The sequence below is a fragment of the Talpa europaea genome (genome assembly GCF_964194135.1).
Source record: "Talpa europaea genome assembly, chromosome: X".
In the NCBI taxonomy this organism is placed as follows: domain Eukaryota; kingdom Metazoa; phylum Chordata; class Mammalia; order Eulipotyphla; family Talpidae; genus Talpa; species Talpa europaea.
This window is the reverse complement of record NC_140081.1, coordinates 84,195,324-84,209,423: the sequence shown is the minus strand read 5'-3', so window position 1 is coordinate 84,209,423 and position 14,100 is coordinate 84,195,324. Positions and strand designations below refer to the sequence as shown.

Genomic DNA, 14,100 nt, shown 5'->3' with positions numbered 1-14,100 from the left:
TTAAAAAAATCAATGACTTAATTCTAAAACTCTCTGATTTAGATTTCTGGAGATAAAGAAAATATGATAGAGGTATCATATAGTCCACTCTTACAATATTCTCACAACAAGCCTTACTGTGTTGCTTGTTTGGGGCTCACCATGCTGTAGTCACTGTTCTTTTTTTTTTTTTTAAGATTTTTTAAAAATTTATGCATATAAGAACTGGGGTACAGGCCAGAGGTGCGGGGGTGAGAGGATGCACCAGAGACAGAGCGGGGAACAGAACAGGCGGAATGACTGAAGTACACTGCTGAGGGGAGCAGCGGGTGAGACGGGAGAGGTCTGCTGTGCCATGTGGGTCACCTCCCTGGCTGGGGATCGAACTCATGCTGCAGTGGCTGCGGATAGCTTCATAGGCTGCGTTTTAACCCCTTGCACTACCAGGGAGGCCCCTGTACTCACTCTTCTTGATGCTAGGTCAGAAGTGTAAGAATCTTCCCTCAAGGAACTCACAGTCAGAGAAACACAGATTGTCAGGGGTGGGTGGAATTGTAGAGAGCATGTAGTCCACCATCCTCAATTTACAATCAAGGAGGCTGCAGCTCAGAGATGTTAAGCGCTGGGCCAAGGCTCACAATGTTCAGAGTGATCGAAGAAGAACTAGAAGTCAGTGTTCATTTCACTGCTGGTCGCCTGCTCTTTCCTTTATTCCAATCTGTTTGGGAAGACAGGATACTTTCACATGAAACAGCTTCAGAACAATAGCAGACAAAAAATTGCTAACAAACCATATGGTATTAACCATAAGTTTCACGGGAGTTAGAGGAGGACTGGAGACATCCAACAGAGCTTAAATCTTCTGAGTCATGGCATGCAATTTATTTATGGCAGGGGGGACTTGCTATGCTTCTGACATGCTGTAAGGATGGATGAGATGAAGGCATTCCAAGGAAGCAGTACTTCCCTCTGGATCATATCATCCTGCTCTAAGAAGATATGTTTGAGTCCACAGGCTAGCATCTCTTTCATATACAACAGAAAACATGATGTGACTTAGGGGGCAAATAATTGATAAAATAACATACAAAGGCTATTGAGTTCAATCTCTGTTCTGTAATTCATACCCAGATCTACCGAGAGGCAAAATCTCATGCAAACCATTTTTGCTCTTGTTTGACTATGGCTTCCTTTGCCAAAGAAGAAAATGTCCCTGTGTTATGATATTTTTGTCAGAGAAATCTTCTAGTCAGAAATGTCTTCAAGTGGCCTACCTATTATCAGAAAGTTTTATGTGTTGCGATTTTGATAGGACCTCTTTATAAACAGGGAATGTAGAAATTGGTTTTTGTACAGAAAGGCATTTCAGGGCTTTATTTGAAAAACATTTACTAATTATCACAGACTAAAGCGCCGCACACATACGAGGGTGGTGCTTCTCACACTCTCTATGGTGAAGCGTCTGTTTATTTTATATTGTTTTTTTTATTTTCTACCTGACATGTATGAATATTTGGGGGGAAATACAACAGAAAGGAATGGCTAGAAAAACTGAAAAACAAAAATGAATGTTTAGCCACTTAAAAACTGATTAGATTCAACAGTGGGGCCAACTCACGGTGTGCTTACACGTGGCAGCCATATTGACATGTTACAAAAGTTTCTAAATGCTTCTTCTCCTTTTTAGCAGTTAAACTTATCACAGACCAATCTGTAGCAAAAGGAGCACAGACCAGCACAGGCAGATGGACTGCATTTTGAATGGTATCGAACAAGAGGAAATACAGAGAAGGGTGATATGACCCCCAAGCTCACATAAAGCTCACAGGTCATGGTGGAAACAGAAAGGTACACATTCATTTGCTCCCCCAATGTGGCAAGTGTAAGGGTCACCCCAGCTGTTGATATGGCCAGCATAGCAGACCCTGTTTCTGCTTGGTAGGGTATGGGATAACTTGGTGCTGCTCTTCCCTTCCTTTTCTGCAGGTTTTAGCCATGTTGTCTCTCAAGGTCATGTTCCTGAGAGAGCCTATAGGAAAACTATAGAATTAGGGGTACGGGTGGGAATGACCTTTTCTTATGAATTGCTGCTTTTGAAATTCCCCCAGATGTAGGATTGTGGATGAGGTTTGGGAAGTAGGATGGGACAGATCTTTGACAGTGTAAATTGTATCTGTGGTGGTGGCTGTTGATTTCTTCCCATATGTTGCTGGGAATTCAGGGACCCCTGAGGATGGGAAAGGGCCTTCATGAGAACAGACACTTGAGAGGTCCACAGTTAGAGATCAACCACTGACCGATTGGGGAATCTGAGCTCCGGAGAATAAGGACCCAGAAAACACTTAGGAAAATTACTTACAGGTTCTACATACCTTACATCAAAATTGATATATTACGTTACCTGAACTACTGTGTTTTGGGGGTCCACAATAACTCAAAGCAAAACAAAGTCTGTGTGAATTGCCATGTGGCGCATTAAGCCACGCCTCAGGCATCCCTCACCAGCCTTTAAATTTAAACCTACCATACACTCAATCTCTAAGTACAAAACCCTTACATTGTTATAGAAAACCAAATAGACTATGCAAGAGACAGCACACGTTAGATGGACATATAGTATATCTGCTCAACCAAAAAAATAAAATCAATGGACTAGGGGTATGAAGGAATATGTTAGAAATCTAGATCAATATCCCTACACAAACGAAGACAAAATAGAATAATTTTTTATTTGCAGTAATCAACACGATGCCACAAATACAAATTTCAATAACTCCCCCTCCCCCAGTCTTAGGCTCCAACTCACAAGAACCTCAGTATATCTTGTGGATTTAGTGAGGGCAAAGTGTGGTCCCCGGTCCGAGGAGAGGCGATCCATCCACAACTCATAATGCAAGCATCTCAGCGGGGCCTATTAATTTTCCATACACTGGGAGTCAAATTCTGCCTGGGATTATTATGCAATTTTCAAAATGGCTTTAAGTCTTTCAACTTACAAAGTTACCATTTACGTGGCACTGGCCTGCTGGCTGGGATGAATGAATGAACACTCTTTCCCAAAGGACCATAATTCATTCTCTGATCATAGCTTATACATTGGGGAGAATTGGGATCAGTGTGCCTGGCGCCTCCCCTCCCCTCTGCCCCACAAAGGAGTCATACACTGCAAGAGAAGGGGAGACAAGGTGGCTGTGTGCCACGGAGCGCAGAGGTGTGGCTAGGGAGGTGTTGACTGTGAGCAGCACCGGTCTAGCATATAAGCAACCGTCTACATGATGTGATTTCAGGTGCACCAAAAAAGGCCTCATTGCCCCTCAGTTTAAACACTCCTTTCCCACTGGCGAATGCCTGGAATTCCACAGTTTTTAGAGCTCTGTTCCTCTGGTTTAGAGCTTTGATCCCTGTTAAAATACTCATAGCCCTAGGTGGGCAGCCCCATGATATCCTATCAACCAAATGCGCTGTGAGCAGATGAGTTTTAAGGTTTCTTCTTGGAAAGCAGGTTTTGAAGGTAGGGGGGAGGGGAGGAGATACAGGGTAAGTGAGGGGGATGGGGAGAGGGGGGCATCACCTTGGGGGCAAAGGGAAGTGGGCCCAAGACAAACGCTGTGCGTGTGTGGCCATGTGCAGGGCTGCGTAGCAGCCCCTCCCATGGCGGCAGCTGTTGCGCACCCTTTCTTAACCCTCTCTCAGAAACCTTGATTTATGCTGCTTTGGGGGCCATGGAAGCAGACTCTCCTCCCAGCTACAGCAAGATAATAGCGGCTGGCTACAGCTGGGAATTCTCGAATTCTTTCAAACTGGAGACTAGGAACGAAAGGTGAAGAAAAGTTCTTCTGGGCCTGCTGTGCTAGGTAGCTTTCCTCTGAGGCCCAAAGAGAGAAATGGGGCCCATTGGTGTCATGGATGCTTCCAACTGGGCCTGAAAGCCCACGGTCATGAATTGGAGAAAGCGAACACCAGGTCGATCAGCACATCCTGATTGTTTCTCTTTGTCTCTTCTCGCTGAAGAGTAAGGATGAGTCACTGACCTGACGTCTAACAGGAGGAAGGGAGCCTTGAAAGGGAAGGCAGTTGCTTAGCTAAAAAAGAAAAAGAGAATGCAGTCCTCACTCAGAGTCCCCCATCTGGCCAGCATACAGTGTATAAAGTAACGGATTTTGTACTTTGCTTATGGAATTGGATTTTCAGCAGTGAAGTTCCATGTCACTGGCTGGGTATTGCAGTCGGCTGCCCATGCTGTTCCTGCCAGCTTTCTGGCCCCAAACCTATTCCTCAGGGCCTGTTTCAGGGCCTGAAATTCCATTGTGAGATTTGTTGCTTGCAGGCTGGAAGGCTAGCAGGTCTTTAACAGGCTTTTATAAAAATGGAAGCAGGCCTGAAGCTTCACAAGTTTTATTAACTCCTACCTTAGGTCGGTTAAAGCCTGGAAGTAGCTGCTTAGAGGGGGAGCAGAAATTTTAAGGTAAAAAAAAAGATTTCAAAAAATCCTCAGGGCCAGTTAACCTACAGCCTTGCCCAAAGCTTAGTAATTTACATACCACCCCACAAATTTTGCGAAATCCTCATATCCTCAGTGCTACTGAAGATTTTTCTTTAAACCAGCTCATAGTTCTATTGAAATAAATGGATCCTAGCACTCTAGCTCTGTGCTAAAGAAATCACAGGCTGGATGCACCACTTACATAATATATATGATATATATTTTTCTAATTCAAATTAAAATAAATATTTATTTGAATGAAAGCCAAAAAATTCACTGGAGCACATACCACCGGGGGTTCACTCATTTCATCTTGGTACGCCCTGCCCTGGCTCACATAAAGTATATCCCATATAAAAGTATCTATTAAAAATACATTGCAGTTCCTCTTTTCAAGGTACTCAATAATACCCAGTAGTTGAAAACAACTGTTGCTTTGTAGTTAGTTGCATGAGCTCTGGAAGATCATGAATTTATGGGAGGTCATGTCTTCCTCGGCGAGGTCATGAAATTCAATCAATGCTTGCCTTCCAAGCTGCCCTTTGGTCGCAGGGCTCCACAGGTGGAACATATCAAACTCACCAGCCAAATTATGACTCTTAATTGGTGTTTCTTTTAAAGTGGATATGTCATTTGTCAAATGTTCAATGCTGGCGCAGGCCTAGCCCCAGGCAAAATTATGAAGGAGGAGAAGAATGCCAGATACATAGACGGCACTCCAGTGTTGTTGGAAAAAAAGAATGAATGAGCAGCCTTCCGTCCTTGGTCCTTGACGCCTTCTCTCCCCTCCCCCACACCCACGGGCTCACCCGGTGCGGGTTCACTTCCATGGACTACACTTCTCTGTTGCCACAGGTCCTGGTGATCCTCCACGAGATTGCTGGAGAGGTCTTTTCATACAGCAAACATGGTCATCTCACTCGTTGAAAATGTCCTTAAGTGCTTCCCCAGGCTCCTTCCCTGGGGCCAGGAGGGGGGGCTAATCTGAGCTCCCCAGCCTTAAATCATTACTAGCACCTCCCACCCTCCATGCTAGGCTCTCCCCTCTCAGTCTTTGTTAGAGCTTCTTCTTTTCTTTTCGCACCTTCCCTCCCACCCCCATCTTCTTTTCTCACTGCAACTCCTAGGTTTTTCAAGGCTGATTTGAGGACAGCAGGGCAGATTTCTCTGATCCACCCTCCCACTCTTGAGACCTCTGCCTTGGGTGCTCCATAGCCCTCACCGCAAGCTGCCTTCACATTTCAGCTTGGTTGTCTTTCCCATTGGACTTGCAGCTCTTTCGCATCAGGTAGCACAAGTTCATTTGTTTGTATCTCATAGTGTCTGGCACCTCAGGAGGAGTTAAAATATTTGTTATGCAATGAATAAAGGAGTGACCGAGCTCGAGCTCCTCGTGTACCTTCTGGCTCTTTGGCCTCTCTTCTCAGCCCATGGAGTTTTGGCATCTCTTGTCCCCTGGACTCGCAGGCCCTGGAGAATTCCCAGTGCTGCGGCCTCCTCTTTCTTTACTAACAAAATCTTCTCACCTAGATCAGAAGTGACACAGCAGATGATAAACAAATTCACACTGAGGTGTTCAATCATTTTGTTATACTCATATTTATTGACTTCCTCTATGTGCAAGGCACCAAGCCAAGGAGTGTGTGTGGGAGGTTGTTACAAAAAAAGATTGCACAGGGTACAGATCCCTAAGAAGCATATAGGTAACGATTAGACTACTCCTTCTCTTGAGAGGCATTTGATTGTCAAAGACCTGGGTTTCTAATGGTGAAATTGAGCTGGATGGGTGGGGATTTGGGTCGAGGAGACTTTTTTTTTAAATTTTATTTATTTATACAAGCACTGGGTACAGTCAGAGGCGGGGGAGTGTGAGAGAATTCACCAGAGCCAGAGGGGGGAGCAGAGCAGGCAGAAGGACCGAAGTACACTGCTGAGGGGAGCAGCGGGCGGCAGGAGAGGTCTGCTGTGCCATGTGGGACCCTCGCTGGCGCCCGGGGATCGAACTGGCGCTGCAGAGGCTGCGGGCAGCTTCGCAACCCAGCGCTCAACCGCTGCGCCACCGGGGAGGCCCCGAGAAGACTTTTCAAACAACTTTCTACTCTATCTGTAAGACGGGCTAGCTCAGGCTCAACGAGGTTACTGTGTAAAATGATTTTGGAATGATTAGAGTGACTCTTAAGGCCCAGGTTATTTTGTCACCAGGTCTGCTTTGCTTCCTCAAGGAGCACCGGGGTCTATCTCACAGGACACAGATTCTCTTAACATCCAGGGATAGGTGCTTCCTGACTTGGTGTGGTTCTCCTCGATCACACCTAGTCAGGCAGCCCCAAGAGCTGTCAGAATTTTTACGTAGAGTGTTCAAAGGCGAAGCCGGCTGGGAACCCCCAGATTACGACTATTTGTGGGTTGCGTTTGCTGGGTTGGGGAAAAGGTTCGGCTGGAAGGAAGCTCCTGGGTGAGCAGGAAGGGGCAGATTTGGGGCGCGGGAGGAAGACGTCGCGTGGTTCTGGAGACCAGAGACCAGGGGGACCAGGCCGGGAGGGGCACCTCAGCCGGGGACCCGCTCGCACCCCCAGGGAGGATGGAGAGATCGCAAAAATCCAGAGGGGAGAAGCCCTCCCGGCTGTAGGCCAATGAGCGGCGGGAAGGAGGAGTGAGGCTGGGGAACTTCTCCCAGAGCCAGTCAGCGGGGACGGCTGCCGGGAAGCCAATCAGCGCGCCCGAGCCCGCAGCCCCTCTGCAGTAGTTCTGCCAGAGCGCCCTGTGGAGAGCGGCGGCGAGCGGGCAGCTGGGTGGGCTGCCAGGAGCCACCGCCCGCGCTCCGCGCCTCCTCTCGCGCCGCCCCCGCCCGCTCCTCGCGCCGCGGCGCCCCCGCCGCCCCCGCCGCCCCCGCCGCCCGGCGCCGCGCACCCCGCAGGCTCGCGGTACACCGCGGACGCCGGCCCCGCCGCGCGGCTCCCGGCCCCGCCCCGCCCCGCCCCGGCCGGCCCCGCCCCGCCCCGCCCCGCTCCGCCCCGCCCCGCCCCGCCCCGCGCCGAGCCCTTCCCGCCCTCGCGCGGCGTCCAGGTAGCTGCGAGGAAACTTTTGCGGCGGTTGGGTAGCGGCGCGTCTCCCGCTCCTCCCGGCCCCTGCCAGGCTCGCCGAGTCTCGGGACGGCTCTCGCCCCCGCTGCCACTCTCCCGCGCTCCCCTCGCTCCGCGCCCGGCAGGATGGCCGGCACCGTGCGCACCGCGTGCTTGGTGGTGGCGATGCTGCTCAGCCTGGACTGCCCGGGACGCGCGCAGCCCCCGCCGCCGCCGCCGGACGCCACCTGTCACCAGGTCCGCTCCTTCTTCCAGAGACTGCAGCCCGGACTCAAGTGGGTGCCGGAAACCCCCGTGCCAGGTGAGGAGCAGTGCCTCGCGCGTCCCCCGCGCCCGGTTCGGGGCCGAGACGCGTGGTGACCGCACCCGGGCGCGCTCGCCCGGCGGGGCCGCGGTGGCTCGTGCGCCCTGCAGCCGGGCACCTGGGAGGGGTCGGGTGCCCGCAGCCAGGCCGGCTCCACTGAGGGCGGGGAGCGGGCAGGGCAGGGGGACCGGGTCCGCCGCCCGCAGGCTCGCTCTGCTGTTTGGGAAGGTGTGAGTGGAAGGAACGGCGGGGATGGCCTTCTCGCCAGCGCCCATTTTGGGGGAGTGGGGGGCGGCGGGAAGGTGGGAGCTGATTTCCCGAGCCTTGGCCCACCGGGCCCCCCACCTCCGAGCTGGTGCCTCGGGAATTTGCCACCCTCGCTCACACGGACGTGCCAGAATGTCAGCCTTGGCTGCAGAGCGGCGCGCGCCGTTCTTCCCCCAACCTGCCCCCCACGCCCTCCTTTCCGCAGCCTGGGCTCCGGAGGCCCACGGGCCCAAGTGCAGGCAAAGTTGAGGCCAGATCTTCCAATCCGTAGCGGTAGGGGAAGACACGCCGAGGGAAACTTTCGAGCAGGAGGGTCCCCCCGATGAGGAGCAATGAACCCTGTCCTGCAGAAGAGCGTCCCTTATCTAGGTCGGCCAGATCGCTTCCACGGCGGTGCGGCTGGCCGGGGAGCGGGGGTCCGAAGATGGCTTAACTCCTCCCCCTCTCCAATTCATCTGCCCTCTTGACAGGCTGCACCCTGGAGGGGACACGATTTTAGGTGGAGGAAAGTTTCTCAACGCCTGCCTTTTGTTCTGCACGCTCGCATCGCGTTGTAAGGGCACATTTTAACCTTAGCTCAGGGCTGTCGCTGTCAACAGATGAATATTAATGACCTGCCGCGATTGTCCGGCGCTCGGACTCCCGAAAGCTCGCGTTAGAATCCAGCCGGGGCAAGTTGCGGCACCGGCGGTGCGGGCAAGAAGACTCGGTTTCAAACAGGTTAATTTTTCCGAGGTGCGCTCGGAAGAAACGGCCGGCGCTATTCCCGAGCCGCGAGACGCTTGTGGCCGCCGGGGGCTCTCCCCCACCCGTGCGTTCGAGCGGGGCGCGTGTCCCGCGCTTCCCTCCCGAGGGCTCGGGGAGCAGCCCTGGCCCAAACTTGGCTCGTGGCTCTCAGCAAGTCAGGGAGGCGGACCTGAGGGTTGGACCAAGTTGAGAACGCGATGAGCGCCCTGTGGGCGCTGCCAGCGAGCGTTCACTAGCGGGAGGTTACCTAGGCAGCCAGCGCGCCCTGGGCCTTTTCTTTAGGTGGATAAAAAGAGCCGAGCGAGCCTGCTGTTTAGTTGCAAAGGTAATTGGTCACCCTTTTTGGTGCCTGAAATACATTTGCGCTTATGTTAATATTGCTTTGCAGGGTTTCCCTCTCAGGGAGGGTAGAACTACCTCTTCCACTGTTAAGTGTTAATAACGTACCACGTGGGCGTGTGCATGAGCCGTGAGGGGCAACCTATGAATCAGTTCCACAGAGCTGAAACAACAGGCGAATATCCCTCCCCTCGAAGAGCCACGGTAATTAGATTGCTAAGGCCAGAGAACATGCTTTTGTGGATAATGTAAAAATTAGTCCGCACAGGATGAGCCACCCCCCCCCTTCCCAACATGAATGGGTCCGGCGCGGGGGCCACATTTGGCTGATGTAAAGCCAGGGAGTAAAGGTTGTGCTGAAAAGAAGAAAAAGACCAGAGGGAAAGCAGAGAGTCATTTAGCAACCCCCTCTACACACACACACTCCTGCCGGCGCTCGCCCTCCCTCCCCCACCCCCGGCTCTCTGGCTGTCTGCCTCCTCGCAGCATCTGTAGAAAAGTATTGGGAGGCCCACACACTGTGTGTATGAGGTTTGGCCTGGGCTCCCTCCCTCCCCCACTTTCTCCCTCCCTCCCAGCTCCCTTACTCCGGGCCTAGGGATGGCCATACTATAGAGAACAGGGACTTGTAATGGAGATTTTTTGGTTCTCTCCAGTTTTTCCCAAAGCCAGAGAAAACATCCCTTTCCAAGCGTCTTCCCCATATAAAAGCAACATTTCCTACTTCACGTCTATTTACCCAGCACGCGGTGTTGAGCACCTTCTGCATGGCAGGCACTGTTCTGAGGGAGCTAGCCAGGCAGCCGCCATCTCTCCCGGATTTTCTGGGGCAGTGTGGATTTCCAATACTCTGTCCTGGCATGAATCCATGTGTCCTGAATTTCAGTTGGGCCAATATGGTCACCGTAGATATGGCAAACACGGTGAAAATCCTAATGCCCATGTGTGGAAAGAGCTTATCAGTATTTCAGAGAAGAGAGGATAATGGCAGACTAAATATAATGGCAAGTGCATAATTTCAAAATGAATAAATGTGTAATTTGCTGCTGTCGATCAGTGGTTGGAAATTGAAAGAGAGCTGCAAATTATTTGATAGTTGTGAACCATCAGGCTGACCGCTTGACTTTTTTCCCCAGTCTATATTTTAAGCCATGTTCAGTTTGCCCACTCCACTGTATTAACTGCATTAAGCTTTCCTTGTCCAAGAAAAAAAAAAATTGATCACAGGAAGGACAAATCCTCAAGAATGTCCTGTCTCACTTAGGGGGTGCATTTGGGATTGACTGTTAACTTTGGCCATTTGCAGAATTGGGTTAGAATGGTTAAGGTACATTTCTTATGCTAATATGGATGAGACTAAATGGCATTTGGAATCAGCCAGCCTAAAAAATAAATCACTGGCGCTGAAGGACTACACTAGACTTCCACAAAGCTGATCTAAAGCCTTACAATCTCATGTTCCCATTTCTTTTAGAGTGTTCAATGGCACAGGATAGCAAATTCTAAATAGCATGTCCCCCAATCCATAGATCTTTTCATACCCCACTCTCTGCCCCCCCATACCCTTTAAAAAAAAAAAGGATTTGTAACTTGGAAAGCACCACAGATGGAAACCAGGCACACAGAGTTAGCATTTGGCAGAAAAATCCATATAACTGACTTTCAGTGCAGCTCTTTTGCCCTTATTTAATTTAGAAAAATTCAGAAAAAAAAAGCCAATGAGCTCATAAGTCTAGATGTTTATTTTGTTTTGCTTAACCTACCCACAGGCGCAATCAAGAATGGATACAATTTTAGGCAAGAAAAGTGAGCTAGTAATCAGACAATGATGTTTCCAATTGTCTCAAGGGAATGTTACAGAAGTCTGAAAAAAAATTCCTCTAAACAAAAATCAAGTGTAATTCACTTTATGAATGCCATGCACCGGTTTTGGAGGGGGGTGGTAAAGGGGAAGGGTAGGAATGAGAAAATCAAACAAACCTTGGTAGTGTTGCAACTCCTAAACGATTGAGGAATCTTGCCTTAGAGGGCCTTGGAAAGTGCGAGAACCAATCGAGAAGGCCAAATGCCCTTATGGGGAAAGGCCTTGAAGAACCAAAATTGACTTGGAGTTTCTCAAAATAGATGAAACAACCTAAGATAGAAATCCTCATTCTTGAAACAAAGAGTTTGGTACTTGTTGTTTTAAAAGCGTGAGAACTAGCAACCGGATCTGGGTTGCCAGCTGTGGTTCCCCAGTTAGTTTGAAGCAGTTAGCAGTCCTAATGTCAGAAGGGAGAATAAGAAGTGAGAGGTGTGTGTGTTTTCATGTGTGCGGGGGGTTGGTTCTCTCCTCTGAGATGGCACTGGACATTTGGGTGAGTAGGTGATTTGTTTAAACTTTGAAAAAGTTGCATTATTGTGTGTGAGCTTGGAACAGGATGGAGAATTCTTCCAAATGTGGTCTCAATCTATTTGTTCTGCTAATCCTGATGATTGGTACCAAGATGTGTTTGGAGGGAAGGAAGCATCAATCTGATTGAGGAGGCAGCTGGTGGTTGTTGGTGCACCCTGAGCCAAAAGAAGTCCAAGATTACCCACTTCTTGGCAGGCTCTGTGTTAGGTACTGGGGGTGCAGCGTGGACTAGTAAGACACAGTCCCTTTTGTCAAGGCACTCGCAGTCTAGCGAGGGAGCATACAAGTAAACAGGCTTCTCAGGAAACATGTAGGATTAAATAGGGTGAAAAGGGCTAGAAAATACCTCCAGGAAATTGGCTGAAATGGTCACAATAGCCAGCCTAGGCAAGGGAAAAGAACTGAAGAGATGAAGTGGAGATAGGGAGAAGTCTCTTAATAGGGCCGCCATCTTAAAAAGAGTTCTCTTAATTCCTGGAGCAAATTCAGTTTGTGGGCATTAGGACATAGAGGCATAGGGAGATTGTGATGGATGCTAGTGACGCAGATGGTGTCAGTTTTGCAGGGTTTTTTTTCTCTCTCTTCCTTAAGGGTTGGTAGGTTGTCTCGAATATTTTGATGCAATATATTTTGGCATTCTGCTACTTCCATCTTTAGAGGTGCAATGTTTGCTGTTCAATGTAGCCTAGAAAAGGGCTGCTTATTACCAACCTGGGAGAAAAGAAGTCTGGATTTATCTGCTATGAGACAAGACAGAAAATATGTTTTCTTCTTAAATGGCAGCCATCAATGACCACGCCAGCTTTAGTGTTTGATGCATATACAAAACCATGGGTTTTAGGAGGTATCTTATTACTCATTTCTAAGAAAATTGAAGATAATCACTTATAACTCGTGCACACGATACATCATTTGGAAAGAATTTCACTAGGGATCATATTGCTCAACTGAAAAGTTCTGGCATGCTGAATTTGTACATTTTTGTGAATGCTTCCTTTTACTCTGATCTCTGGCTGTTTTCTGCATATGGTTATTTGTATGTTTTAGATTATAAGCTTCTTAAAGGGAAAGCTCTGCATTCGATGCAGCTTGCACACCATGCTACAAGCACTGCAGGGCATTTGGTAAATAACTGAATATAATACAATGTTTAGATCCTTATGTATTCTCTGTGAACTCTGAAATACTTTCATAAGCTACATGTCATCTTACTTAAGAGCCAAAGTCCAAATTGTTATGGCACATTACTAAGGTGTGAGGACAAACTTAACTGGCTCCATATATTTTGACTGGAGACAGATTCAGCCTCACTCAATTAGCTGATGACTCTTATCACCAGGCAGAGTTTTTTAATGTTGAGTATCCAAAGAACAAACTGAAATTAGCAACATTGTTATGACTGACTTAGTATCATTAAAGAGCAACAATTATTGAATTGTAAGACGTCTCTTAAATCAAACTCTCTTTGATTTAATACCAGCTAGACCTTTCTCACTAATGTTGACATATTCGGGAGTTGAGTTATGACACATGACACATGCATATACCCGTTGAGGTACTGCACAGGTTTCTATAGCCTGGGGTCAGAATTTGTGTACTGGCTCCATTCAAGAAACCCTACTGGGTGTGCCAGCATCTATTCAGAACCCAGCCAAGTTTGTAAACAGGTTTGATGTTTTTGGTAATTTAGGGTCTAATGGAAATTGTGGGCAGAGCTCTCCCCCCACCACACTCATCTGCCCATATTTAGCAAATTGTCTTGTTTGAAATAGGATCCCCAACTCTCCATTAAGAAATGAGCATCAGAAAATAGAATCCAAGCCATGGACCCCAGGCTGGCTTTTGGAGACAGCATAACATAATGGGCATTTGCCTTTTGAGATATAATGACAGGAGAACTTGATTCAGAAAGCAAGGCAAAGGTGGCATATCAGCGGAGAAAGTGAGCGTTTTGAAATGCTGTATGTGAAGGGAAGATGTTTCACTGGACCGATAAAATCTCATTTGAGCACCTTGTTGAATAAACAAAGGTTTTGTTCTGTATTTCAGATTAGGCCAAGTAAAGCTCAGTTATCCAAGTGCTAATTATTAGAAATATTTTCTTGCCATACTTCAACCAAAGGAATCCAGACTGATTACCAAGAAAGGCATTTCACTTTTGCCTCTTTGTGTGTTTCTGGATACAGCCTCATTTGAGTTTGTGTTTTGCCTCACGAGTAGAATGAAGTCAGCATTAGCACTGAAAGGCATTGCTAGGGTTCCAGACAGTTAATTACTTCTAGTATCTGAAATCGTATTGATATGCTAGATTAGTAAATCTACTAAGCTCTTTGAAGTATACTTAGTAGGCTTATATTGATAAATAACTGATAAGGAGGGATAATTGATAAGGAGAGAGATAAATACAGGTGGAAGTGGCAATAAGAACAGGGACAGGCATGTTTAAGTCATTATAGAAGAAATCCCCACCCTTAGTATTCCATCCATGCTACCTAAAGTCAAA

At 48.3% G+C, this 14,100-nt stretch overlaps 1 protein-coding gene across 1 annotated transcript in view; it reads left to right on the top strand.

Moving 5' to 3' along the window:
* Positions 1–7,671: 7,671 nt before the first annotated feature.
* GPC3 (glypican 3) overlaps positions 7,672–14,100 on the top strand; it is a gene marked incomplete at both ends in the record, with an annotated part of 376,515 nt that continues 370,086 nt past the window's right edge. Inside the window, one exon of the mRNA XM_084258526.1 lies at positions 7,672–7,846. Coding sequence (XP_084114652.1) covers positions 7,672–7,846 — 175 coding nt within the window. The remainder of the gene's footprint in view (positions 7,847–14,100) is intronic.